This window comes from Sorex araneus, chromosome X (genome assembly GCF_027595985.1).
Source record: "Sorex araneus isolate mSorAra2 chromosome X, mSorAra2.pri, whole genome shotgun sequence".
Classification (NCBI taxonomy): domain Eukaryota; kingdom Metazoa; phylum Chordata; class Mammalia; order Eulipotyphla; family Soricidae; genus Sorex; species Sorex araneus.
Window position 1 is genome coordinate 286,591,812 of NC_073313.1, and position 27,772 is coordinate 286,619,583.

General features: G+C 39.1%; 1 protein-coding gene across 10 annotated transcripts in view; it reads right to left on the minus strand.

Moving 5' to 3' along the window:
* The window catches only part of TSGA10 (testis specific 10), a 132,545-nt gene that overhangs the window by 18,922 nt on the left and 85,851 nt on the right, over nt 1-27,772 (minus strand). For 8 of the 10 annotated variants that reach the window (XR_008627461.1, XM_055123508.1, XM_055123512.1 and 5 more), the window contains 5 exons: nt 17,176-17,361; nt 10,235-10,444; nt 3,738-3,940; nt 1,261-1,365; nt 897-1,046 (listed from right to left, as the gene is read on the minus strand). Coding sequence is in view for 8 of the 10 variants with exons in the window: in XM_055123508.1 (XP_054979483.1) it covers nt 897-1,046; nt 1,261-1,365; nt 3,738-3,940; nt 10,235-10,444; nt 17,176-17,361 (854 nt within the window). In the remaining 2 variants the exon portion in view is untranslated. Of the gene's footprint in view, nt 1-892; nt 1,047-1,260; nt 1,366-3,737; nt 3,941-10,234; nt 10,445-17,175; nt 17,362-27,772 lie in introns of all 10 variants that reach the window. The other 2 variants (XR_008627462.1, XM_055123507.1) reach the window with 1 other exon arrangement.

Genomic DNA, 27,772 nt, shown 5'->3' on the forward strand with positions numbered 1-27,772 from the left:
CAACTTACAGATTTATATTTTTAAAAGTTTATAAAGAACTTCTTATGAGTTAGAAATTCTTTCCAAATTAAAAAAATTTATAAAATTTGCAGAATCCCGCACAGCAGAGCCTGGCAAGCTACCCGTGGGGTATTTGATATGCCAAAAACAGTAATAATGGCCCTCATTCCCCTGACCCTTGACCCCTGACAGAGATGAATAGAGACATTACTGGTGCCTGCTCAAGCAAATCAATGAGCAATGGGACGACAGTGATACAGTGATAAAAATTTGTGACATGAGTGTCACTGTATCACTGTCGTCCCGTTGCTCATCGATTTGCTCAAGCGGACACCGGTAACGTCTCCATTGTGAGACTTGTTACTGTTTTTGGCATATCGAATACACCACGGGTAGCTTTGCCAGGCTCTGCTGTGAGAGCAAGATACTCTCGGTAGCTTACCAGGCTCTCCAAGAGGGGTGGAGGAATTGAACCTGTGGGTCAGCAGCGTGCAAGGCAAGCGCCCTACCCACTGTGCCACTGCTCCAGCCCAACATGAATATTTCTAAAATATTTTCCTAGGAAGATGAATTTATTACTTTCCTGGGATAATACATTTTACGGTGCTACACTAATTAACCAACATTTTGTTAATAAAAATATATGGAAAATTATATGGTATAAACTTAAAAAATTATGTTTTGAGATACAACTTATGTAAATCAAGCTGAATAATTATATTTATATCAATATAGTTATAAAATGATTTAGCAAAACACATTACTTTTATGTTAAGAGATGATAATGTTTAAATTGAACTATTAATGGTAAATGTATTTAATTCTCTAGCTTCCTCAAAAATTAATTGTGCATACTGCTAAATGGTCCCAAAAGAATGAATCCTCGTCCCACTTACTCTTCTAATGATCGGTCTAGGCCTCGGTCAGGAGAGCGATGGTGAATACGCTCTGGGGAATGACATTTGGCATTCTGTTTCAGTGAGGAACTCAGGTGATAGGCATTACTTGAGAAATTCTGGCGGCGAAGTTCTTGCACCGCCCTCTCCCTAAAGCAAAATAATTATTGATGTCAGTGTTATATTCAATGACACTATCGGTACTATTGCAAAACGACAGCGCAATTCATACTTTAAAGTCTAACTAATTCATATTTTAAAACTAAAACTGTAACTATGAATTGGTTAGATTTCAACTGGGCAAAATCTGTTGTAATCTAAGAACCAAACTTTTAGAGCAAACACTGCGTAGAAATAAACTGACCTTTCAAAGCGCTCAGTTCCTAGCTGTCTCTTGGTGATGTCCAGATCAGCTTCTAACTGTGTAACAACATTTCGGAACTGGGCGACATCTCTGCTCTGGATGGCCCTGAGTAAAAAGATAAACGAGTAACAGTTGATCAAACTTGTCTAGTGCTCCTCACATACATGAAACCATATTGGCAACCATTTCTAAGCTGGATTTAAGTCAAATTGTGATTTTTTTTTGTGTGTGGGCAGATGTATTAGTATATTTAAAGTATGCGAATTTTAGATAATAAATATGCATGGGAGCTTCCTTCAAAATCTTATATTGGTCCATCTCATTCTACCAGTAAATACTACTCTTGGGGTTTCTATGTTTAGATGGGGTAATATTTATTATGTATCTTTATTATATACTAGTAATAGCATAATTGACCCAGGTTCAATTCCTCTGCCCCTCTTGGAGAGCCTGGCAAGCTACCGAGAGTATCTTGCCCGCATGGCAGAGCCTGGCAAGCTACCAGTGGCGTATTTGATATTCGAAAAAGTGTAACAAGTCTTACAATGGAGACGTTAATGGTGCCCGCTCGAGTAAATCGATGAGCAATGGGATGACAGTGACAGTGACAGTGATCAATAATATATTTATTATCCATAAATAATTTTATTAAGGAACATTGTGATATTGTATGCAGAGTAATAATATCAAATAACCACATAGAATTCATTGATACGATGATTCATATATATGTGTGCTTATATATGTGTGTACATTTAGTCAACCAAGTACTTTATATGTACTTATAATGAAATTCACTCACACACCTTTTAATACATAAAAACATAAAAATCTTCAATTAACATGCACTTTCTTGGGTCTAAAGAACACCTCAAAAACCTTGTGAGAATCTAGAGCAGCCAGAGGGAGTCAGTGACAGCTGAGTGCCGCTGAAGCCCAAGGAGTCTAGGGGGCAGAGACTACGGACACAGACGCTTGCGCTTCTCAGTTCTGGTCCCTAGTGCTGACCAGCCATCACGAACAGAATGCACCCCTACAGTAAGAATTCGGGCATCCTTCACGAAGATGGATTTCTGCCCACCAACTTGAAAAGATGATCTGGCAGCATGGGTTGAAATATCCCAAAAGCCCACCTGCAGTGAGCCAAGAAGGGCCCAATCATTGCTTCGCAAGCTCAGTTTCTCTGATGGAAACTGGCTCTAGTTTTGCATGGTTGCTTAGGTAAAGACTCCTCCTATGAATAGCTGGTTCAAGAAATCATTCTTCTAATTATTCCCCAGGTGGAAGGGCGGGGTTGAGACTGGGCGAGAAAATGTTATAGATACAAGACAGAGCAGAAGAGAGTCAACGGGCTCTCACCAGTTTCCTGAGAGGTGAGCAGCCCCTTCAGATGGGGCCGTGTGCTAGCTGGTACTAGGGGCTCCTTTAAAAACTAAAACTCAGGGACCAGAGAAATAGATAGGATGGCAGGCCTTGCATCTGCCTTGCATGTGGCTGACCGGAGCTCAAGCCCCAGTGCTCCATACAGTCCTGTGAGCACCCCCGGGGGTGACCCCTGAGCACAAGGCCAGGAGTAAGCCAGCTGTGATCCCCAAATATACATACATAAATAAATTAATTAGTTAAAGCAACACTAGGAGCAGGAGAGATACTATGGGGGCTAAGGATCAGCCTCATATGTGCTGATTCCTGAGAACCTCCAGAAGTAACCCCTGAGCACAGAGGTGGGAGTAAGCCCTGCGCTCTTTTGGGTGTGGTACAAAACAAATAAAATCAAATAAAACTATAGCAGCATGCACTTAAAATTTTTAATTAAAGCTTTGGGGAAGTATCTAATAATTCAACAATTCTAAGTATCCAGTATAAAAGTACAGGTACATGAGAAAAACTGTGACAAATGGAAAGACTAAGTAGTAATGCTAGGTGGGGTCAGGCATAGAAAAATTCTTCTAGGTTCAGAAATGCTTAATATTTTCCCCAATCTTGTTCATTACTTCCAAAAGGTAAAGGTTATATACTCTATTATACCCAAAACTATAAAAGAAAATAAACAGATGGACCCCAACAGATAGCAAAAGAAAGTCATAAATTTAGGTAAAACAGGTAAAACATATACTAGAAATAAGTATTAAATATTTTCCCATTCACAGTATTTCTTTTTTCTTTCTTTTTGGGTCACACCCAGCGATGCTCAGGGGTCACTCCTGGCTCTGCACTCAGGAATTACCCCTGGCCGTGCTCAGGGGACCATATGGGATGCTGGGAATTGAACCTGGGTCGGCCGCGTGCAAGGCAAATGCCCTACCCACTGTGCTATCACTCCAGCCCCAATTCACAGTATTTCTGGCCCTCAATTTTCATACCAGAATGTTATCAGAACTAAACTTTCTAATTCCACCTTCAATAAGTCCTAATCACTAAAATGAATCAAAAACTTTGGAAATATGACAATGTTATTATATTGCCAATCAACTCACATTTTATTTTCTGCCAAACAAAGGTGTTCTTTGAGAAGCTGAATTTCGGACTCTTTTTCTTGCAGTGCTATCTGGGACTGATACTCTTTGTCCCTGTTGGCCACTAGCAGAGCTTCTAGATTCTGCATGGAGATTCTCTCATTTGTCATCTGACTCCGAAGGAGTTCTATTTCAGAACGAGCAGAATCTAACTCATTCTCCATCTGTACAAAAATAGGATAATATTTAAACTTATGCCCATTCTTCCACTCAGTTGTATTACCAAAAATTCAGAGTTACCTGTACTGTATTATGAATGAACACCCACTTTTAATTTCTTGATTAGAGATTTTTATCTTTGTACAAAATACACATACATACACATACACCATATATATAAATAAAGAGTTTCACTGCCTCCAACTTTCAGATCATATCAGAAAATTAATTTCAGTAAAGACTTGGTAACCTAAGCGCTGAAAAAACTTGATTTTCAGCTTTGATATTTCTTTATATATTTTTACAAGGCTGACGTGATGTTATCTATGATCACTTTTTGTCCTGCATTAGGTGAGCTACAAACACCCTACCTGCCTTATAGAACGTTATTGTACTCCATAATTAAGGAAGACAAAAAGAAACTGAATATTCACTCACATAAACCTGTGGAAAACCTGAGTTTTTTCATAGTTAGCTTGAACCTAACATATGATTGTAAGCCAAATACTTCTTCAAATAAAAATTAGCCTTTGCTATTAAGAAAAAGAAACTATTCTTATCTCATAAAATATATTAAGTATATAGAATATAGAAATTAACTTTAAGCTCTAAGACAAAAAAAATAAATAATGCTATTGCTGGTGTGAAGGTTAGGCAGGTAGAAGAAAAACTTTTTAGACAAGATACAATTCAGGTTATCTAACCACACATAAATGAATACAAGATTAATATCTGTTCATATAAAAATGAACTTCATATTAGGTTCAAGATAATATCTTAACTGGAATATGTAAGAAAAACTGAATAAATAAACTCAGTAATTAAGGATTAATATCTTACAAATGACAATGAAATCATAGAAAGTAATATGAAGTATAAACTAATGTAAAATGAACAATTATAAAATTGAGCTATTTAGAAAAGTTTTGGGAAATTTTACTAAATCGTATTGTTCATTGCTAAGTATGGAAGTGCAATCTATTATATATATTAAAATTATATTAAACAACCTGATAAACTCATTAGTTTTAATATTTAGTCAATTCCTCATGATTTTCTATATCCATGATTATTCGCCTGAAAATATAATTTTACTTATTTACCAATCTAGCTGACTTTTAAAGAAATTTCTGCCTTATTTCCCAGGCTTCCTGTACAATACTGAACAGAAAAGACAAGGAGGCAACTCCTGACTACTGACAAGAAAGAGGAAAAACATCCTTTTACCATTAAGAATTATGTTAAAAATCACTGTCACTGTCACTGTTATCCTGTTGCTCATAGATTTTTTTGATCGGGCACCAGTAACATCACCATTGTGAGACTTGTTGTTACTGTTTTTGGCATATCGGATATGCCATGAGTAGCTTGCCAGGCTCTGCCTGTGTGGGCGAGATACTCTCGGTAGCTTGCCGGGCTCTCCAAGAGGGGCGGAGGAATCGAACCCGGGTCGGCTGTGTGCAAGGCAAACACCCTACTGCGGTGCTATCACTCCAGCCCATGTTAAAAATAAGAACATAAAATTATTTTTAATTATATGAAATTACAAAGGTGATACATGGCAAAATGTCATGTCACTGTCATCCCATTGCTCATCAATTTGTTTGAGTGGGCACCAGTAACGTCTCTTGATTATGAGACTTATTTGTTACTGTTTTTGGCCAATCCAGTACGCCACGGGTACCTTGCGAGGCTCTGCAGTGTGGGTGCGATACTCTCGGTAGCTTGAGAGGGGCGGAGGAATCGAACACGAGTCAGCCGCATGAAAGGTAAACACCCTACCGCTGTGCTATCGCTCCAGCCCACATGGCAAAATAATAATCTAAAAAAACACCTGAATTATTGGGAAATCATATTTTCACATAATACATTACATAAAAAGAAAACATCCCAAATTTATAAAGTACTCACAAGGCTTACCAGCAAGAAAATTACTAAATCCATCAAAGCTGGAGAAGCAAAGACACTTCCACAAAGAGAACATACAGACATCCAATAAGCATATGAAAAAAACATTATCAATATGTAGCATAAAGGAAACATAAAGTGGTGAGAGATCACGTCACACAAATGAGAATGGCATATATCAAAGAAATAAAACAACCAGTGTTGGTGGGTTTGGCTAAAAGGAAATCTCATCCACTGATGGTATGAATGCCATCTCTCCATCCTCTATGGAAACAATAGGGAAATTTTCCCCTAAAGTGAGCATAGGGGGATCAGAAATAGAATACTGGGAGGAAGGCACTTATCTTGCATACTGTCAAGCTTACTGTGACCCCCAGTATCAGTGATCACTGAGCACAGAGATAGGAGGAAGCCGAGAGAACAGCCAGGTGTGGTCCAACTCCCACTCTCAATAAAAGTAAGAGTAGAATTCCTGTATGACCCAGTTATTCTTTTAGACCCGAAACCCCCCCAAATAAAAAAATTTAGAAAGATATAAACACACCTCTGTTCATTGTAACAGTACAATTGCCAGGATAAGGAAGCAATGCAAATGTCCAACAACAGATGACTGCATTAAAAAGTCTGGGTATATACACAGTGGAATACTATGCAGTCACAAAAAATAAAATTATGCCATTCATGACATCTTTAATACATGAGGCTGACACCCAAGAACTGTAGATACAAGGGTCAGGGGGATTGCCCCATAGCTGGAAGACTGCTTCATGGACAGAGGGGAGAAGGCAGATGGAATAGAGAAGGGATCGCTAAGAAAATGATGGCTGGAGGAACCAGCTGGGATGGGAGATGCATGCCGAAAGTAGATAATGGACCAAACATGATGACCTCTCAGTGTCTGTGTTGCAAGCTATAATGCCCAAAAGTAGAGAGAGAGTATGGGGATATTGTCTGTCATAGAGGCAGGGGGAGGGTGGGAAAAGGGGGGGTATACCCGGGATATTGGTGGTGGGTAATGTGCACTGGTGGAGGGATGAGTGTTTAATCATTGTGAGATTGTAACCAAACATGAAAGCTTGTTAATTATCTCACAGTGATTTAATAAAATTTCTAAAAAAAAATTTTTTAAAAGACAACTTTAATGGAATTGGAGGGTATCATGCTGAGAAAAATAAGCTAAAGGTAGAAGTACAAATATCAGAATATCTTACTTATCTGTCATCTACAGAGGAGCAAATCAAGGGTCATACAGTACCAATTGATAGTAAACCTTGGACACTGGATTACAGATATGAGAATAGTAGATTGTGGGGAAGGGTTGTAGGAAAGATGAGGTTGACTGTAAGTTAACACAAGGACATTGTGGTCTAGGGCACATTGGTAGTAGTTAAGTGAGCTAACGGTTTATATCAAAAACATACTTGTTGGGGGCTGGAGCAATAGCACAGCAGGTAGGGCGTTTGCCTTGCACGTGGCCAACCCAGGTTTGATTCCCAGCATCCCATATGGTCCCCTGAGCACCGCCAGGAGTGATTCATGAGTGCAGAGCCAGGAGTAACCCCTGTGCATCGCCAGGTGTTACCCAAAAAGCAAAAAAAAAAAAAAAACAAAAAATACTTGTTAATCAACAAACAGTGCAGGTAGTAGTCAGATGGAGGAAGGTCAAACCAGAAGTTACAGAGGACAGGGTGATAGATCATGGGCACTTGGTGATGGTCATATGCAGTGACTCTGTAAACCAATACCATAAACTAAACACTACTGAAACCTCATTATCTAAACTATAATAAAGAAGGATGCTAGTTTGCCTGCCTTTCTCAAACTAATCTCTACTGTATTTAGTCCAAGAGCTAAACTTTCCAAGGAGTTGAAAATGAACTTCTGTAATGTGAAATATTTTGACTCTTGTATGCTATGTTGTAAACAGATGGATAAACTGAACTTTTACTTTGGACAAAATGAATGATATTAGAGAAATATTTCAAATCTAATGAGCATTAGAGTCTTTGGCTGAAAGTCACACATTACTAGTCACTCAAGCTAGAGAGAAACCATTTAAATACAGAGTATGTGACAAAGTCTTGAACTGGGCCCTACACATCACAACATATCAGATAATTTATACTATAGAGAAAACACACAAACGTGTGGCGGGGTCTTTATTAAAATTTATATCTTGCAATTCATTTGCAGAACTCATGCTGAGAAGCTCACACATGTAAAGCATGTGGGATATCCTTCAGTGTATGTTCAAGCCTTAGTAGACATCAGGTAATCCAAATCAACAAGAGATCTTCCTAAATAATTATTTGGCAACTGAGAGACATCACAGTCCACTCAATCATTCTGGAGGAAAACTTTCAAGTGCCATGAGGATTGGTACAACCTCTACAAGGGGCTCATCCATCACCAATCATCAGATATTCCATAGTGGAGACCAAACTTTTCACATACTGAACAAGACTCTTGGTTATTTCCCTAAAATTAAGGTGCACCTAATACGTGATACTTAGAGATGCAATAAATATGGGCTGGAGTGATATTATAGTGGTTAGGGCACTTGCCTGGCATCATGTCATCCTCAAATAATGAGAGCTTGACATCTTTCTTTGCTATCTGAATTCCCTTTATATCTCTTTCTTGCCTAATTGCTCTTGCAAGTACATCCAATACTATATCAAATAGAAGTGGTAAAAGTGGGCAACTTAGAGGGAAGGCTTTCAATGTTTCACCATTGAGGATAATGTGGGTTTGTGATGGGTTTGTGGTAGATGGCTTTGGCTGTGTTGAGGAAAGTTCCTTGAACTCCCATGTTATTGAGTTTTTATCATGAATGGATGAGTACTGTGTCTTATCATTTTCATAAATGAAAATTTGAAATTTTCAAAAGTAATTTCATTACATAGTATTCCACTGTATTCGTCATTTCATAAGAGAATGAAGGTGAAGATATAGCTCTTCTGCTCTTAACCAATTCAACATTTTTAATGAGCCAAATAATTCTAGGATGTGATAATGGCTTTATATTAAAAAAATCTGTGTAGGAGGGGTCAGAGTGATAGTACAGCAGTTGGGGTACTAGCCTGGCACACGACTGACCTGGGTTTGATCCCCAGCATCCCATATGGTCCCCTGAGCACTACCAGGAGTTATCCTTGAGCGAAGAGTGCCACTGGGTGTGGTCCACAAACAAACAAATAAGTCATTATAGGGTGAGACTATTCAGAACATACAGTGGGTAAGGTGCGTGGCTTGCAGCTGGCTGAGGCTCAAGCCCTACCAGCAGTGATCCCTGAGGGCAAAGCTGGGAGTCAAGCACCATGAGGTATATCCACCAAACAAACCAAAACCATCAAAATAATCTATCAGAACAACAGACTAGTGGAGGAAAATCACATCATCATATTAACTGATAAAAAAATCATTTTCAAAAATTCAACACTCATAAAGAATTCTCAGAGATGGCGAATCAGAGGAGAAACTCCCCAAATGATCTCAGTCAGGAGGTCCTTGAAGATACATAGTTTGAATGCTACATCCACAGTGGAAAGCTTTGACACAGCAGGTAAGATCAAATGTGGCGCAACACCCCTGATCCCCATCAACTCATATGGTTCCTCAAGTAATTCCTGAGGGCACAGGCAGGAGTAAACCCTGAGCCGCCAGGTGTAGCCCAAAATCAAAAAGAAAAAAAAGGAAAAAAATCAAATGGGCTACAATTTAAAAGAACTTAGTAAATTAGTACATATATTCAGTTTAAAATAATATTGTTAATATTATTAAAATTATACCTTGGCTGGATAAACCCAATATTATGGTTCTTTGTTGACTGCTGTGTTTATAATTCTTCAGAGAAAAAGTAAGGGCAAATTACTTGTTTAAAGGAAAAGTTTCTGGGGACACTGGTGGTGGGAAATGTACACTGGTGGGGTGTTAGAGCACTGTATGATTGAAACCCAATCATGAGCAGCTTTGTAATTATGTATCTCACAGTGATTTAATAAAATAAATTAATTTAAAAATGGAAAAGTTTCTATCACCTTTTTTAACATTTTAGAAGACAGTCATCATAAATTAACTGAATTAGTTTAAAAAATAAAATTTGGAAGTTTAAATACATTTCTTTTTATAATGTTATAAAAGCATTTTAATAAACTTTAGCAATTTTTTTTTGCCTTTTGGGTCACACCCGGCGATGCACAGGGTTACTCCTGGCTCTGCACTCAGGAATTACTCCTGGCAGTGCTCAGGGAACCATATGGGATGCTGGGAATCAAACCCGGGTTGACCGCATGCAAGGCAAACGCCCTACCCGCTGTGCTATTGCTCCATCCCAAAACTTTAGCAATTTTATAGTACTGTTTGAAAAAAATTTTAAATGCATTTCATACCATTTCTATTTCTTGATCTTTAGCAATCAGCTGTCGACTAAGAAGTTCTTTGCTGGAGTCAAGTTTAATACAAAGCTCCCTCGTGGAAGAGAGGTCTGCAAGGGCAGAAACCTTCTCAAACTGAACCTTCTGAAGCTCCTCTTCCATCTTCATGAGAGACTTGTGCAAGGTAGCAATCTGGGACTTGTAGGATCTTTCTGCATTTAAGTGCTGCAGAAAAAAATTGTTAAATATTTTTAACTTGAAAAAACTACAAAATAGAAAACAAAGTGTATAAATCATTTATACTGCAGGATACTTTAAATGGTATAGGTCAAAGGAACATTGTAGTGTGTACAAAACACTCTGGAAAGATAATTTTAGCTTTCAACTTATTATGCATAAAATACACATGGTAAGGAGGTCCTTGGTCACTTTTAAAATTTCTTAGAAAAATCTTTTCTCAACTTAAAATTCTTAGGGTAGCAGATAGAGCAATAATAGAGTGGGTGGGGTGCTTGCCTTGCATGTGTCCAGCCTGGATTCAATCCCTGACACCCCATATAGCCTCCCAAACTCACCAGAAGTGATCCCTGAGTGCAGAGCCAGGAGTAAGCCCTGAGTACTGCCAGATATGATCCAAAAAGCAAATAAATCAATAGAATTTTCAGGCTTTATAAATGAGAACGTCTCAGGCTATATATTTTTCCTATACTTGCTACTGTTTCAATTATAGCATAAATACTAATGTTGTTTAAACACAAGCACCAGTTACGTGTCACGCTTAACAGCCATTTTCCAATTCCTGAATAGTATTTGGTGTAGATCAGAACATCATAAAATGAGAAGTAAAACCTCTCTAGTACTTATTAATATGTTTGAGAAAAAAAGGACCGTGGCAAATAAAAATAAAGAATACATATTATGGGGGAATAACCTGTAATATGAGGTTAAAGTTATATAAATACTGATTTACACCCCACACTCGACACCACGTAGCTTGTTCATCAGCCCAGCTTTATGAACTCACAATTAAATCTCAGAGATCAACTTTCATAAAAAATTCATGGGTACCCCATCTCCGGCTGCAAACTCTGGGCGCCCTTGAGAGGGGGTGAGCCAAGTCCTGCCCTGCTGAAGCCCTGGCAGCCACACGCACCTGCATAGCTGCTGCCTCCTGACTAGGCTCTCAGAGATATCATGCTGCCCAACACTCTAGGTACTCTGGTTTCAGGCTGATAATGCTGGGGTGTTCTCAGAGTTGGGGTGAGTCTCCCACAACCCCCCATACTTCTGGAAGCCCTTGAAGCCCCCCACAGATCCTGCAACAACTGCCATGTAAGCTCATGGCCCAGTTAAGCATTCTGGAGTTCCTGGAGCCTCCAAATTCTACAGTATTGACATCCCAGTAGTAGCATACCAGATGAGATGGAAAAGTAACACAGAAGCCACCTAAGCTACACAGAAGATTCAACTAGCAACAACAGCTTAGTAAACCCTCAGACAAGGAATTAACACCCCATGATGAGATGTAATATCATCTGTATCACTTCTCATCCTGTTGCTCATCAACTTGCTAGAGCGGGCTCCAGTAAAGTCTCCATTCATCCTGTCACGTGATAGTGTAGTCAAATGGCATCTGCTCGCTCCAGGTATATGAAGACCCTCAAACCATTAATTCAGGGCTTGATGAAGAAGTCTGACCATCTTGTAGGTGGGAGGCCAGGTGTTCTTTTAACATCCCGTGGAATCCAATCAATAATGGCTCTAGTGCAGCATTTGTCTCCAAATCGCATTACGTGTCCGGTCCATCTGATTTTCAATACCTTGGCAAATAAGACAGCATCTCTGATTCTCATCAAAGGAGGTCTGAACTCTGGTTTCTTTCTCTCACTTGAGTGAAATGTGATACTCTAAGTATAGCTCTTTTGATTCCTATTTGGGAGACCCGAATAGTTTTCACAGGGCCCAGGTCTCTGAGGCATATGTTAGTGCAGGAAGAATGGTAGAGTCGAAAAGATGTGCCCGGAGCCGGAGGTTCTTCATCCTCTTAACAACTTCTTCAATGCTCTTGAAGGCGTTCTAAGCCGCTCTCTTCCTCCTGTGCAGCTGAGGTGCCAGGTTGTTTGTCCTGTTGAGTTATTGACCCAGGTACACATAACTGCTGTATTCAGAAATGTTCGTTCCATTGAGAGCAAATGGAATATCAGGAACTAGTCCGTTTCTCATGAACATTTTCTTCGTGAGATTCAGCGGTAGTTCACACTCACGGTTGAAGTCAGCCAGCATAAATGCCTCTTGGCTAATGTTTGGTGTTATTAGAACGATGTCATCAGCAAAGCGGAGGTGGTGTAGTTGCCAACTGTCTTTCTTCACTCCCATTCCTTCCCATTCCAGTCGTCACATGGTGTTCTCGAGGGTGGCATTGAAGAGTTTCGGTGAAATGGTGTCGTCCTGCTGAACCCCTCTCTTTACGTCGATGATCACTTCATTGTAGAATGGTGAGATCCTGGTGGTGAATCCATAATATAGCTCGCAGAGGATCCTGATGTACTGAGTTTGAATACCCGGTTTGGCTAGGGCTTCAGTCTCAAGATAATCAAAGGCCTTCTTTAAATCAATGAACATTAGACAGAGTGGCATCTTGAACTCTCGCAAAACCTCAATGAGCTTGGTCATCGTGTAGATATAGTTAATTGTTCTTTTTCGGAACCTGGCTTGCTCGCATGGTTGTCCTTCATCTAGTGTTCTGCCAATCCTATTCAGGATGACTCGAGTGAATAACTTGTAGACAACGGACAACAGGCAGATAGTTGCCAATATCGTAGATATCTCCCTTCAACAGAATGGTCCTGCTGGTTTTCCATTGGAACAAAACCTTGCATTCAGACAGGTATTGTGTGAAGAGCTGAGCCAGTGATATAATAATTTTTATAAATTTTCTTTTACTGGATAATTTTTTAAATTTTTTAATTTCATTTTTATAAAGTTGTTCACAATAATTCATTACATTTAATATTCAAGCACTAATCCCACCACCATTGCACCTTCCCACCACTATATTTTGAATGTTTCCACCCCAAATTCCAAACTATACTCCCAAAGCAGAACCAAAACAATTAATTTTGTATTGCTTGTTATGAATAATCCACTAAAAATAGTCCAATAAAGTTTCCTCAGAGGAAAGTGTGTGAAGATTGTTGTATTTCATCCTGGAGCCATTAAGCCCTTGTATAAGACATTACAAACATGCTTGTTAAACCCAATCAAATGCTGTGTGCTGTACACCAAGTACATCAGTGGTGTAGAGTATCCAAAGGCGGACGCGTGCTTAATGAATTATTTTTTGATAATTCCATTAGTTATTTAGTTTTAACAAACAATATAAAATAAATTATTTTATGCCTGTTAAATCTCCCATGTGGTCAGGAAACACTCGGTAGCTTGCCAGGTTCTCTGAGGAGAACTAGGCTATAAGATGTTTTCCGGGAGCTTGGTTTTATAGTCTTTGGATGTTGGCCATTGATGGGATTACACGAAGCTGGGGTAGTTTCTGGTAGAATTTGGGGATGTCATGCTAAGCAAAATAAAAACTCAAATGACAAATACCCAATGATATCACTAAATGGGTATAAAGAAACAGCAAGTGAAATGAAAATGGACCTTAGACTCTGACCATAAAAATGAGGTTACCTAAGACTATTGGGAGTGGAAGGAGGTGACCAGGGGGGAGGAATGTTAGGGATCTAGTGCTCTGGTAGTAGTATGATGTGGTAACATATACCTCTAGAATACATTTTTAAAAACTCTTTTTTGGGGGAGGGGGCACACTCAGCAATGGTCTGGAGTTATTCCTGGCTCATCGTCACTAAGAAATCACTAATGTTCAAATTCAGAGGACCATATGGGGTTCCAGGGATCAACCTAGGTAGGTTATGTGCAAGGCAAGTACCCTACCCACTGTACTATTGCTCCAGGCCCCTAGATTCTAATAAACTACCTCACCTCATAAATAAACTAATAAATAAGCTATAAACTATATAAACTATAAAACCAATGAATAAAAAATAAAAATAATGTAAACACCTGATATAAAATACTTTAAAACTAATAAGCAAATAGATGAACATAAAATAATATTATGTATTGGAAAATATGTAAAGTAACTGAAATCCCCCATACAATGCAAGACTACAATCTACAAGGGCCACACCTCAACAACATAAGCTAGAGAATGAAGATACAACAAGGATGAACTTCAACATTATACTAAGTGAATAAAACCTTGATACAAATGAATATTTATACTGTGATTCCACTTGCATATAAATTTCTAGAGAATTCTAATCCAATCCACAGTGACAGAAAGCAAATCAACTATTGCCTAGGGATTTGGATAAACTGACTAGGAAATAAATGGCTTGAGGCATGGTGGGGAAGTAATGTAAATTTTCTAAAATTTAATTAAGGTGGAGCTGGAGCAATAGCACAGCAGGTAAGGCATTTGCCTTGCAAGTGGCTGACCCGGGTTCAATTCCTCTGTCCCTCTCGCAGTGCCTGGCAAGCTACCGAAAGTATCTTGCCCGCACAGCAGAGCCTGGCAAGCTACCCATGGCGTTTTCAATATGCCAGAAACAGTAACAACAAGTCTCACATTGGAGAAGTTACTGGTGTCCACTTGTGCAAACTGATGATCAACAGGATGACAGTGATGACAGTGATAGTGATAGTGATAATTAAGGTGATGACTATGCAAGTGTACTTGTAAAAACTCATAAAAAAACACTTATTGCACAAATTATAATTTGATCATTTATTTCTAATTAGACAAACTAGTTATATTAATATATAATACATTATCATCATCATCCATCATCATCCCATTGACTGTCAATTTTCTCGAACGGTCTCAGTAATGTCTCCATTCATCCCAGCCCTGAGATTTTAGAAGTCTCTCTTTACTCATCCTTCCCAATGGTGCCACATTGGAGGCTCTTTCAGGGTCAGCGGAATGAGACCCATCACTGTTACTGGTTTTGGCATATGAATACGCCACGGGGAGTTTGCCAGGCTCTCCCATGTGGGCAGGAAACACTCGGTAGCTTGCCAGGTTCTCTGAGAGGGAGATCTTGACTATAAGATGTCACACGGCCACGACAGACTCATAGGCAAAAACATACTCTTAGGCAAAAATATTACTTATCAGAGTATCATTACACAAAGACTAACAGAGAAATACTTAAAATATTAAGGGGCTGGAGTGATAGTACAGCAGGAAGGCATTTGCCTTGCACACGGCCAACCTGGGTTCAATCCCCAGCATCCTACATGATCCCAAGGGCCTGCCAGGAGTGACTCCTGAGTGTAGAACCAGGAGTAAGCTCTGAGCATTGCCGGGTGTGGCACTCCCCAAAGGGGGGACCCATATTAAACTGACATTAAAATATCAATAATATTTAAAATAAAGCAACAGAAGATAATCAGATAAAAATGCACAAACGCACAATCAAAGAGGAATACCATTAGGAAGAAGGGGTGGGTGCTACACCCAACAGAGCTCCGGGCTTACTCCTGGTTCTACACATATGGGGTGCCAGGGATGGAACCCGGGTTGGCTGTCTGTGAGGCAAGCACCTTACCATCCTGCTGGCCACCATAGAGAAATATTTAACTTAATTTTTGTAAGCAACCAAAAGATCAAGAACTCAAATTTAGGAAGAAGTTACAAGACTTTAACAATGTTATTAATAAGCCTAATCACATGTACTTACAAATAGTTCTATTTATAAATAATACACATCTTTTAGGAAGAAAAGATGGATTCTATTTTTGAATCTTTAGAAGTGTTTTTTTTTTTCAGTAAAAAATAAAACATCAACATCGGATTGAATCATTGGAACCATACACTGAACAGGAAGAAAGTGTCAGAGCGTGTCTCATTACACAAGCAGGAATCACTTTGCAAGTGTCCCTCAGTTATGTACCCAGGCTCTGAAAACCCTACGTCTAATGTACTTTATCTCATAAAAGTACCACAAATGACAGGGGCCAGGATGGCGTCAAATCCTTGCCTGCTCACATATGCAAGGCCAGGACTCAATGACTAAGTTGCATTCCTGGGCCCAACACATGGTTTTTTGGGTTTTGAGGGCCACCACACTCGGTAGTACTGAACGCTGCTCTGGCCCAGGGAGGCAGGCCCCATCCTTACACGCTTTCGCAGTAGGGCTATCCTTGAGGGCTGCGGGAAGAATGTTGGAACTCTGGTGGAAGGACTGGTGTAATGACTTTGCAACTATAAAACAACAATTTCAATACTATTGCAAACAATGATACTTGGATTAAAAAAAACTATTCTTGAAGCAGCTTTGTGATATGAAGGGCACATGGCTGGCTTTTTTAAATGAACATCTGTGCATTGGCATTATATAAACCTGAAAAGCTACTATCACCTTCCTCTACAAAAATCAGCAAGCTATAGCTCTTCAAGTACATCAATTTCACTGTGTTTTACATACATCAGGGGTGCACTCCCAGTGGTGCTTCGAATTTGTGCTCAGGGTAGCACCTGGAAGTGCTCTGGAACCCCTGCACACAGAGCCTGTCCTGCAGCTTGTTGGGGGTGGGGGTGAGAAACTGGGGGAAATGGTGGCGGGAAAAGTCACACTGTTTGGGGGACTAGTCTTGGAACACTGAGTGCCTGAAACAACCGTATTATGAACAACTTCGTCAACCATGATGTTCCAATCAAGTCACTAAAATAAGTAAATAAAATGTAACAGATTGTTCAAGTTACAGAGTAGGTTACCTACTAAAGGAGAAACAAAGTTGAAAACAGAAAACAGCAGGCTACCATTTACAGTACATTCACACAATCTAAGTTGCATATATAACTTATGGAGAGTCAAAAAAAAGTTTTTAAATATATAAGGAGTATGTTCTAAAACCATTACCAGTCTTACCTGTTCGACCTCTCTATTAAGAGCATCTACTTTTTCTTTTAATCTGTTACCCTCTGCTTCAGCAGTGATAAGTTCCAATTTGAGGGTATTGTTATCTGCCTCTAATTGACGGGCCTTGTTTTCCCAATTTTCAGCATCATCATTGGCTTTTCGGAGCTGGTCTATCATCTGCCGGTTTTCAGATTCCTAAGTAATAAAGCATCAAAGTAGTAAAATGTCCTAGATATGGTGCAATTTAAACATCATTTTTTCAGGCCATTGGGAATGTGCTTGCCATAAGGAACATTTGCAATGTAACTTTGAGAAATATAATCCAAGTCTTAGAAAACTTATTACATTGTAATTAAATAAATGAGGACTAGAGTCACACCCAACTGTCTAGGAAGGCAAACTATGCTTCTCTTTAGGATCTGGTTTTAAAAGTTCTCCTATTTGTCTCCTTTTCTATGTATCTAAACACTGACTCCCTGTTGGCCTGGGGAAATTTCTAAATTTCTGTAATGGACTGACCTCTTAGAATCTGCATTCCTTTTCTCCTGATAACTGTTTCTTTCCTGAATTATAATTATATTTATTTTATTTGGAATTATAGGATCTCAGGGGGTTTTCTTCATACCACTATATGTGTATTCTCTTTACCACATCTCCTACCCAAGTCCTACTATCACTAAAACAAACAACTCTACTCATTCTTCCCACCACCCTCAGACCACCACTTTTCCTCCAGAAATCGCCATAGTTTTCATCAAGTCTAGAAGTTTTGTTGCATTTTGCTAGTTTGTTTTAGTTATACATATTCCACATAAGTGATACTACTATCTTTCACGTCTCTATTTCATTGAGCATAATCACTTTATCAGGTTTGTCCCAAAAGACTCAGTACACATTTTTATCTCAGAACTTCCTTATGTCAATATGAAAGTCTTCATATAAGTTTTCATGTTATGTTATTATTTCATAATAACATCAACTGTCAATGGGAATTTAGGTTGATTCTATGCTTTCACTATTGTGAATAATGCTATCCACAAGGTAGAAATAACCTTTCGAATTAATATTTTTATATTCTTCAGGTACTTGCCTAGGAGAGGTATTTTTTTATTTTAATTTTTTATTTATAACATTCTTAAAAAAGTTTTCTCATGGACATAATTCCAATACCACACCCATTACCAGTGTACCCATATTCCTCCTTCAAAGAACCCAGCCACCTCCCCAACACATTCATATTCTAAGTGTGGTTGTGGAGGCCTTCGGCTGAGTAATAGGAGTAGTAGCACTTAGGATTTTATAAGAACTGATAATAATTAAGTTCCATCAATCAGTCTGTAAATGGGGGCTAGGAATCTGTGTTTTAATAATTCCCTATTACATATGTTCCCTAGGTCCCAGCAGGTGTATACTTTGAGTTTGAATTCAGAGCTAATAGAAAGCATGAGGACCACCCAAAAACTAGATAGATAGATACATACATACATACATACATACATACATACATACATACATACATATATGCAAACTATATATATAAAGTCTGCAAAAGTTGGTCAACTTCCCCAAACTGCATTTTGCTGATATTTTTGAAAATAAAGTTTTTTTTTCATATTCACCACCAAGAATCACAGTATAGCTCCACCCTGCCCCCCCACACCCTTAGCCTCCCTCACCTCCCTAGCCCCCCACCCCCGCCTGTGTAACTGATAAATTTCACTTTACTTTCACTTTACTTTGATTACATTCAATATTTAAACAAAACTCACTATTATTGTTTGGAGTTTCTCCCCCCTAAAGTCGGACCTGCTGAAAAGGAAGCATTTGATAATTTGTTTTCCATTGCTGAGATATGAGGTCGAATGACTGCACTAGCAGCCGCACGGTTTTGGGTTTCTGTATTTTAGTATTTTAGTAACTAATTCCAGAGAAATATCTGCCAGAAATTGCATCACTTGCAAACTTGTACTTCTCAGTTATATTATATCCACATATGAGTGCAATCTTTTTATGTCTGTCTCTTTCTTTCTGACTCATTTCACTCAACATGATACTTTCCATGTTGATGCATTTATATGCAAATTTCATGACTTCATGTTTTCTGACAGCTACATAGTATTCCATTGTGTATATGTACCAGAGTTTCTTTAACCAGTCATCTGTTTTTGGGCACTCTGGTTTTTTCCAGATTCTGGTTATTGTAAATAGTGCTGCAATGAACATAGAAATGCAGATGGCATCTCTACTATACCTTTTTGCCTCTCCAGGATATATTCCCAGGAGTGGTATTGCTGGGTCAAATTAAAGCTCAATTTCTAATTTTTTGAGAATCGTCCATATTATCTTCCAAAAGGGCTGAACCAGTCGGCATTCCCACCAGCAGTGAAGAAGAGTCCCTTTCTAGGAGAGGTATTTTTGATGAGCGATTTCCATGTCATTCATCGTAGAAGCTGCACCAATTCATGTTCCTAACAATAGTGTTCAAGAGACCCTTTTCTCCAGACCCTCATAAACACTTGCAGTTTCCAACCTTTTTAACATCAGCCATTCTAGCCAGTGTAAACTGATATCTCATTGTGATTTTGATTTATATTTCCTAGGTAATAACTGATTTTGAGAATTTGGGGGGGTGGGCATGCCTGGAAGTGCTCTGGGGCTTCCTGAAGAGGAGCTGTGGGGTCTTTCCAGTACTACTCAGGGCCTGTGAAGTGCTCGGTATCAAACACAAGCCTCTGTGCAGAGCATGTGCGCCAACCACTCAATGCTATCTCTCCACTCCACATTTGGGGCATTTTTTCACGTGTTCGTTGGCTGTCAGTATTTCCTCTTTGGAGTATTTTTTCAAATCATCTGCCCATTTTCATTTGTTTTGTTATTCTATTGTGAAATTTCTCTATAAATTGTGAATATTAATTCAAATATTCAGATGTACTTGCCAGATGTACTATGTGAAAAGAGCTTCCCGAATTACTGTCTAGATTTTGGTTCTTAATTTTTCTTCTTGTTCTGTTTGTTTGGGAGCCACACTGGGTAGTACTCAGGACTTACCCCTGGCTCTGAAATTAGGAATCACACCTGGCAAAGCTCTGGGGGACCATATGTGATTCTGGGATCAAACCTGGGTTAGCCACATGCAAAACAAACATACTATCGACTGTATTACCTGTCCAGATCAAGTTGACTTTTGTATTTTGTTTGTTTTCTATAGGAAGCACTTTACATTTGATGCAGTTGTATTTGCTTATTCTTGCATTTTTTTCTTGACAATAGTTACATCAACAAATATATTGCTGAGATCCTAGAGTTGTGTATCATTTGTTTTCTTCTAATATTCATGTCATTAATACATTTTGAGGTAAATTCTGTTTGTCTTGGATAAACAGTGATCTAGTTTTATTATATATGTGGCAATCTGGTTTTCAAAATTTGCGATTTTACTTCCACTGAATTAGGCTTGTTTTATTCTGATGTCATACTACTATAATCATGGCTGTTTGTAATATTGCTTGCAATCAGGGGGCATGGTATCTACATATTTCCTCTTTTCTGACAGAATTGCTTTGGGTCTTTTGTGGATCCCTAAAATTTAAAAAATTTTGTTCTCTTCTTCTTTTTTAGAGGGCTGGGGGTGGTCTTTGGGTCACACCCATGGTATTCAGGGCTTACTCCTGATTCTGCACTTAGGGATCACTCCTTGGCAGCTTGGGGGACCATATGGGATGCCGGGGTTTGAATCCAAGTTAGCCACATGCAAGGCAAATACCCTATTTGTATTATCTGTACTATTTCTCGGGCTCTGGTTCCCTTTTTTGAAAAAAAAAATATCATAGGTGGAAACCCAAGAGACAGTACGATGGGTGAAGCCTTTACCTTGTACTCTGCCGACACAGGCTCTTGCGCAGCACCACACATGGCCCCAAGCCCACAAAGAGTAATCCCTGAGCACGGAGCCAGAAGTAAGCCCTGAGTAGTGTCAGGTGTGCCCCCCAAAAAAGAAAAGAAAGATACCATTGGTATTTTGATAGAGATTCTACTTAATCTGTAGATTGCTTTAAGAAGGCCATATACATTCCTCAAAAAACTAGAAACTGAGTTTCCATATGACCCAGCAATACCACTTCTGGGAATATACCCCCAGGGTGCAGAAACTCACAGTAAAAATGATATCTGCATTCATATGTTCATTGCAGCAATATTCACAATAGCCAGAATCTGGAAACAACCAAAATGCCTGAGAACAGACAACTGGTGAAACTATGGTACATCTACACAATCGAATACTATACAGTTATTAGGAAAAAATGAAATTCGCTTATAAATGGATGGAAGTAGGGAGTATCATGCTAAGGCAAGTAAGTCAGAAGAAGAACAACAGACACAGAATGACTGCACTCATTTGTGGGATATATTAAAAAAAAAAACACATAGTATGAAACTAACACCTGATGACAGTAGAAACAAGGGTCAGGACAAGTGGTGCACAGTTGGAAGCCTGCCTCAAGGGTTGGGGAAGAGAGCTGTTGGGATAAAGAAGGGACGTTTATGACAATGATGTTTGAAAAGGATTGCTCTGGATGGGAGATGTGTGCCAAAAGTAGGCCAAGGACCAAATATGATGGCATCTCAGTATCTGTATTGCAAACATTAATGCCCAAAAGGGGTGAGAGAGAGAGAGAGAGAGAGAGAGAGAGAGGAGAGAGAAGAAAGTGCCTGCCCTAAAGGCAGGTTTGGGAAGGGGGGCTGGCAGGAGGGATATAGTGAATACAGGTGGGAAATGTACACTGGTGGAGGGATGGGTGTTGGAACATTGTATGACTTAAGTTCAATCATGAAATGTTTGTAACTATCTCATGGTAATTCAATTTTTAAAAAAGCAAGTATATGCTCAAAAAAAGTTTTTTTAAAAAAGGCTACTTACAAATGTTTATTCTTCATATTCGTTAACATGGGATATAGTTCTATTATTTATCTTTTCTTTTAAAAATGGCTTACAGTTTTCAGAGTAAAGGCCTTTATTCTGCTTCATTAAATTATTACAAGGCACTAATTTTTTACTTGGGGCTGAGGGGGTGCAGAGATCCCAAGATTATTCAGAAGCCCAGGTCTTGCAGTGTCCAGCAGTACTCAGGAGCCTCTGGTGACTGGGGCCTTTGAGATTGTACCCAGCAATGCTTGAGGGACCATGTGGTGCCCAGGGTCCAACCAAGACCAGTCAACATGCAAGGTATATGCCTTAACATTTATACGATTTCTCTGGCCTGGCATTTTATTTTTTACAGTATTATAAATGAACTTGTTTTTCCTTAATTTTCCTTTCCTCTAATTGTTTGCATATAGAAATGTAACAAATTTCTGGTTATTAATTTTACACTCTGCATTTTACAGAACTCATTTGTAATAAATTTTTATAGTCTTTAAAGGGCTTCTATATATCTTAGCATGTCATTTACAAACGTTGATAGATTTACTTCTTTTCCTATTTTCATTCCTCATAACTCATTTTCTTAAATTTTGAAACTATTTTGTGTGTGAAATGGTTACTAGCAAGTCTATGCAAGGTTATATTTCAATGGAAAGAAGTGCCTTCAAGAAACTTTTGAGTATAACTGCCTGTCATTTAGCAGGGAATAACACTGAATTTTTCATAGGACTAAATGACCTTATTTACAATTCCAAGAAAACCTTCTCAGTAGCAATTTTTTTTTCTTTTTGGGTCACACCCAGCGATGCTCAGGGGTTACTCCTGGCAGTGCTCGGAGGACCATATGGGATGCTAGGAATTGAACCCAGGTCGGCTGCGTGCAAGGCAAACACCCTACCCACTGTGCTATCGCTCCAGCCCCCTCAGTAGCAATTTCTGATTGTGTTCTGAATGCAAACATACAAGTTCATGTGCAACACTTTCTAATTTTAGCATCAATTTCAATTGGACACAGTCAGGATGATAATTCAAAATCTTATCCGTCATTTAACATTCACCAAGTAAGTATGATTCTAAAAAACTTTGAGCCTAGAACCACAGAGATAGCACAGGATAAGGTACCTGCCTTGAACACATCCGATCCGTCTCTGATCGCAGACACGACATTCATAGTGTCGCAGCAAAATTCAGTCTTTCTCTGTCCAATCTTCCTGAATTTATTCAGTACCGAAAAAAAAGTAAACCTGTGCTCTGTTAATGATCACAGTACTTTAATGCTGCTGCATTGAAGATACAGCCATCCTGCTGACTGATCACTTGGAACCTGAGTCTCTGAACTTCACTCTTACCTCCAGCCCCATCATCACAATGAGTTACTCTAAGAGCATCGATTTAGTCACAAAAAGACAAGGAAGTGTTTTTTGTTCTGGCGATATCAAAGAGTTATATCAACCTCACCGACAGACATGTTTCACTCAGGCTGAGCCCAATAATGAAAATGAAGCACATGTTAATCCTTATCAGTAAATCCCTGGGATGTGTCTTGCCTGTCCCCTGCACACCAGGACCAGCATGCTCCTGGTCCAAGGCTCAAAGCCAAAGACAAAACCCAACTTTTCAAAAAATTTTAATCTGTTTCTTATAGCTATTCATATGACTGCATATTTTTCCTCTACCTGCATCATGGTAACTGTTGGGTTAATCTTAGAAAACAGCAGAATATGAATTTGATACTTCTGCCATACCAAGTTGCATCCCTTTCTCATTGACAATATGTGTTTCTTATCACTAAATCCACCACAAACTTGGCACACTGTTTCATACTGATAACACATCTTAGATCCTCCAAATCAGCATGTATTCTTTGTATACATCAAAACCTACAAAAATTCCAATGTTAGTGGGATGATGCCATTATCAGTCTCCTTAATACTAATAATCTTACTAATTTTCTTGAAAATTTGATTCATCTACCACCAAAGCTTGACCTGTCTGAAGTAAGTACTCTGACCACAAGTTTTCCAGAAGGTGATATACCCCTCATCTAGAGCTCTGATAGTTTATCATCATTCTCATCTTCTTTGGTTATCCACTGACTTACATTTGAGGGAACTTAGCACTTTAGGAGATCCAGGTATTTCAACTCCTTAGTGATTCCACTGTGTCTTTATAATTATTATTTGTTTGTTTGTTTGTTTTTTGGATCACACCCGGCAATGCACAGGGGTTACTCTTAGTGCATGCACTCAGGAATTACTCCTGGTGGTGCTCAGGGAACAATATGGGATGCTGGGAATCAAACCCGGGTCGGCAGCATGCAAGGCAAACGCCTTCTCCACTGTGCTATCGCTCCAGCCCCATCACTGTGTCTTCTTAATTTCCTTTTTATATCATTCTCTTACCTAATTTCTCTGGCTATGACCTCTAAAACACCATTTGAAAGTATTGGTGAGGGTGGACATCTTTTTTCCCCTTCCATATATTAAGAGAAAATCTTGGTTATTCAATTGTGAGCATTTGTCATCACTGTATCACTGTCATCCCGTTGTTCATCGATTTACTCGAGCAGGCACCAGTAATGTCTCTATTCCTCCCAGCCCTGAGATTTTAGCAGCCTTTCCTTACTCGTCTTTCCCAATGATTGGAGGCTCTTTCAGGGTCAGGGGAATGAGACCTATCATTACTGTTTTTGGCATATCAAATACACCACACCACGGGTACTTGCCATGCTCTGCCTGTGTGGGTGGGATACTCTCAGTAACTTGTCAGGCTCTCTGAGAAGCGCATATATATACATATATATATACACATATACATATATATGTATATGTATATATGTAAGTATATATATATGTGTACATATATGTATATATATATGTTACTCTATGATTTGTTGCCTACTGTCTGAACTCCATTAAATATGGTGTGGTAATTATGGAAAATGGGTAGGAAGTGTCTTATAATGTGTCTGGAAGCAGCCTGGAGTGTGGCGGCAGTTGGGTAGTGGAGGTCGGCTGCCAGAGCTGGGTCCCTTGGGGCAGGGAGGGTTCTCACCACACCTCTCTGGGGTGCCCCAAGTAAAAACAGCCTGACTCAGAGTCCGGTGGCATGGCTATGGGGGCCTCATTTCATACTCCTGTCTGGGAGGAGCAGCCATTGAGATCTGGAGGGTGGCAAATGAGATTATCTGGTGCCAGCAGGGTGTGGCAGGGTGTGGCTTATAGGTGTGATCCCTGGGTCACTGGAGATTGGGGGATAGCAGGCAGAGGATCATCTTCCAGTCCCGTTGAGTTCACAGTCCAAGGTCACAAAGTTTCACGTTATCTGAGTTCTGTAGGACTTGATTCATACATGAGGCTGGCTGAAGCAGAGCGTCCAGAAAGCACCCTGAAGCATGGCGGCTGTTGGGTAGTGGAGGTCGGCATTTGTCATACAGGGACTTTATTATGTTGAGATATGTTCATTCTACTTCCAATTTTATCATATATGGAAATTAGATTTTGTCAAGTATTTTTCAGTATGGACTGATATGTTCATGTGATGTTTATCCTTATATTTGCTGTAGTATTTACAGTAATTGACTTGTGTATGTTGAACCAGCCTTACATATGGGATGAACAGTACTTGTTCATGATGAGTAATCCTCTTGATGTGTCTTGGACTCAATTTATCAAGATTTTGTTGAGAATATTCTTCATCTATACTCATTGGAGATATCAGTCTTAGTTTTATCTTTCTGTCTTTAAGCCTTTTCTGGTTTGGGAGGTGATTTAATATTGGCCTTGATAAATGTATCTAGAAATGTCCTCTCACTTTTTGTTTGCATTTTTCTTTGGAAGCATTCAAGCAAGGTGACTAGTAGTACTTCTTCAAAAGTTTTGTAGAATTATCTAGTAAAGTCATCTGTCCCTGGACTTTTGTTCTCAGGGAGACTTGATTACTAGTTCTTTTGTATATCTCTTTTGTTTCTCTTTCATTTCTTTTCACCATTACTTTTTATTTCCTTCCTTCTACTGATATTTTGGTTCTCTCCATTCTTCTAGTTCTAGTTCTTACAGATGTAAGGTTAGATTACTTGCATTTTTCTGTCTCACTTATGTGGGTCTATGTTACAGTGCTCTCTCCACTATATTTCTTTTGCTGCATTGCATAAGATATGATAGATTTCCTCTTTGTTTTATTTTCTCCAGGTAAGTTCTTCATTGATTTATCTGCTTGACACAAGTTATTCAAAATAATATTAGTCTCCATGTGTTTGAAGATTTATGAATTTTTAATTTTTGTTCCATTTTACTTTTTGTTTATTTTTGTTCTGACTTCCTTTAAAATAAATTTTGTAAGACCAGCCCGGTGGTGCTTAAGGCAAGCAGGGATATGCCTAGCAGTATTTAGGAGGCCTTGTAAGTGCTGTGGATTGAACCTGGAGTTTCTGACTACTACGTACAAATATACCACATAGCCAGTCCTTGGAGCTCTCTCTCTGGGCTACTGCTGATTTCTAACCTCTTGCCATTGTGTTCAGAAAGATGTCTGATGTGGTTTTGATCTTTACATATTTATAAAGACATGTCTTGTGTCCAACATATGGTCGATCCTTGAAAATGTTTCACGCGCACTAAGAAAAATGTGCTTTCTTTTCTTTTGGGATGGGAGTTTCTGTATAGAACTATGGATCTAATATGTGTATGTCCTCAATTCATGTAATGTCACTCTAGTTTATGTCTATTGTTATGAGAGGTTTACTGAAATATACAATATACGAACATATAAAAATTATTATGATAATGTCACTGTATCCCTTGAGGCTTGCTACTCTGCATATTTGTGTGTTCCTTTGTTTGGTGCATATATAATGATCACAGTAATGCTTTCTTCATGGATCTACCCCTGGATCATGCAGAATATCTATCATTGTCTCCTTTTACTTTTGGGGGTTGAAAGCCTATTTTATTGGACATGACAGTTCTTTTGGATATGTGCAGTTCTGGCTCATTTCTCTGCCTTCCTAGTTTGGAACACAATGTTCCATCCTTCATTCTGGGCCTCCTGCTAGTCTTTATGCAGGATTTGTTTGTATTTCTATGTACACTGCATCCTGCCTTTATGCCCATCCAGTCATTCTATATCTTTTGGTTGATGAGCTCAAATAATTCACATTTAGGGTGACTATTGAAATAGGGAGATCACTGTTCAGGATACCCTTTGTTTTCTATTTTCTATTTTTGTTGTTTTCTTCTAAATGTCTCTGCTCCAGGTTTTGTTTTGGGATAAACATGGTGGTATATCAGCAACTACAATATAGTCTCATATATGTTGGTATCAACTTAGCATCCTTTGTGTGAATTCTGTCCCTTTAAGTTTTGTTGTTGACTCATCTATTATTGTTTATGTTTATGCTTCTTAACTGATTACTGGGGGATCTGAAATGGTACTCAAGGGGCCAAGAATTCATGCCTGGTGATACCTAGATAACCAGCTAGCAGTTCAATGCCAGGATCAAGGGGGTGTTGTTATTTAGGCACGGGATAATCATTTAGGCTGGGATGGACCACGAGAATGCTCTGGGTCTCTAGAACCACACTCAGAACACTCAGGAGCCCAGGTGGTGGCGGGGATGAAACCCAGGCAGGGTGCATGTCAGGCATGTGCCTCGATGCTGCACCTCCCAACCCCTGTATTACTATT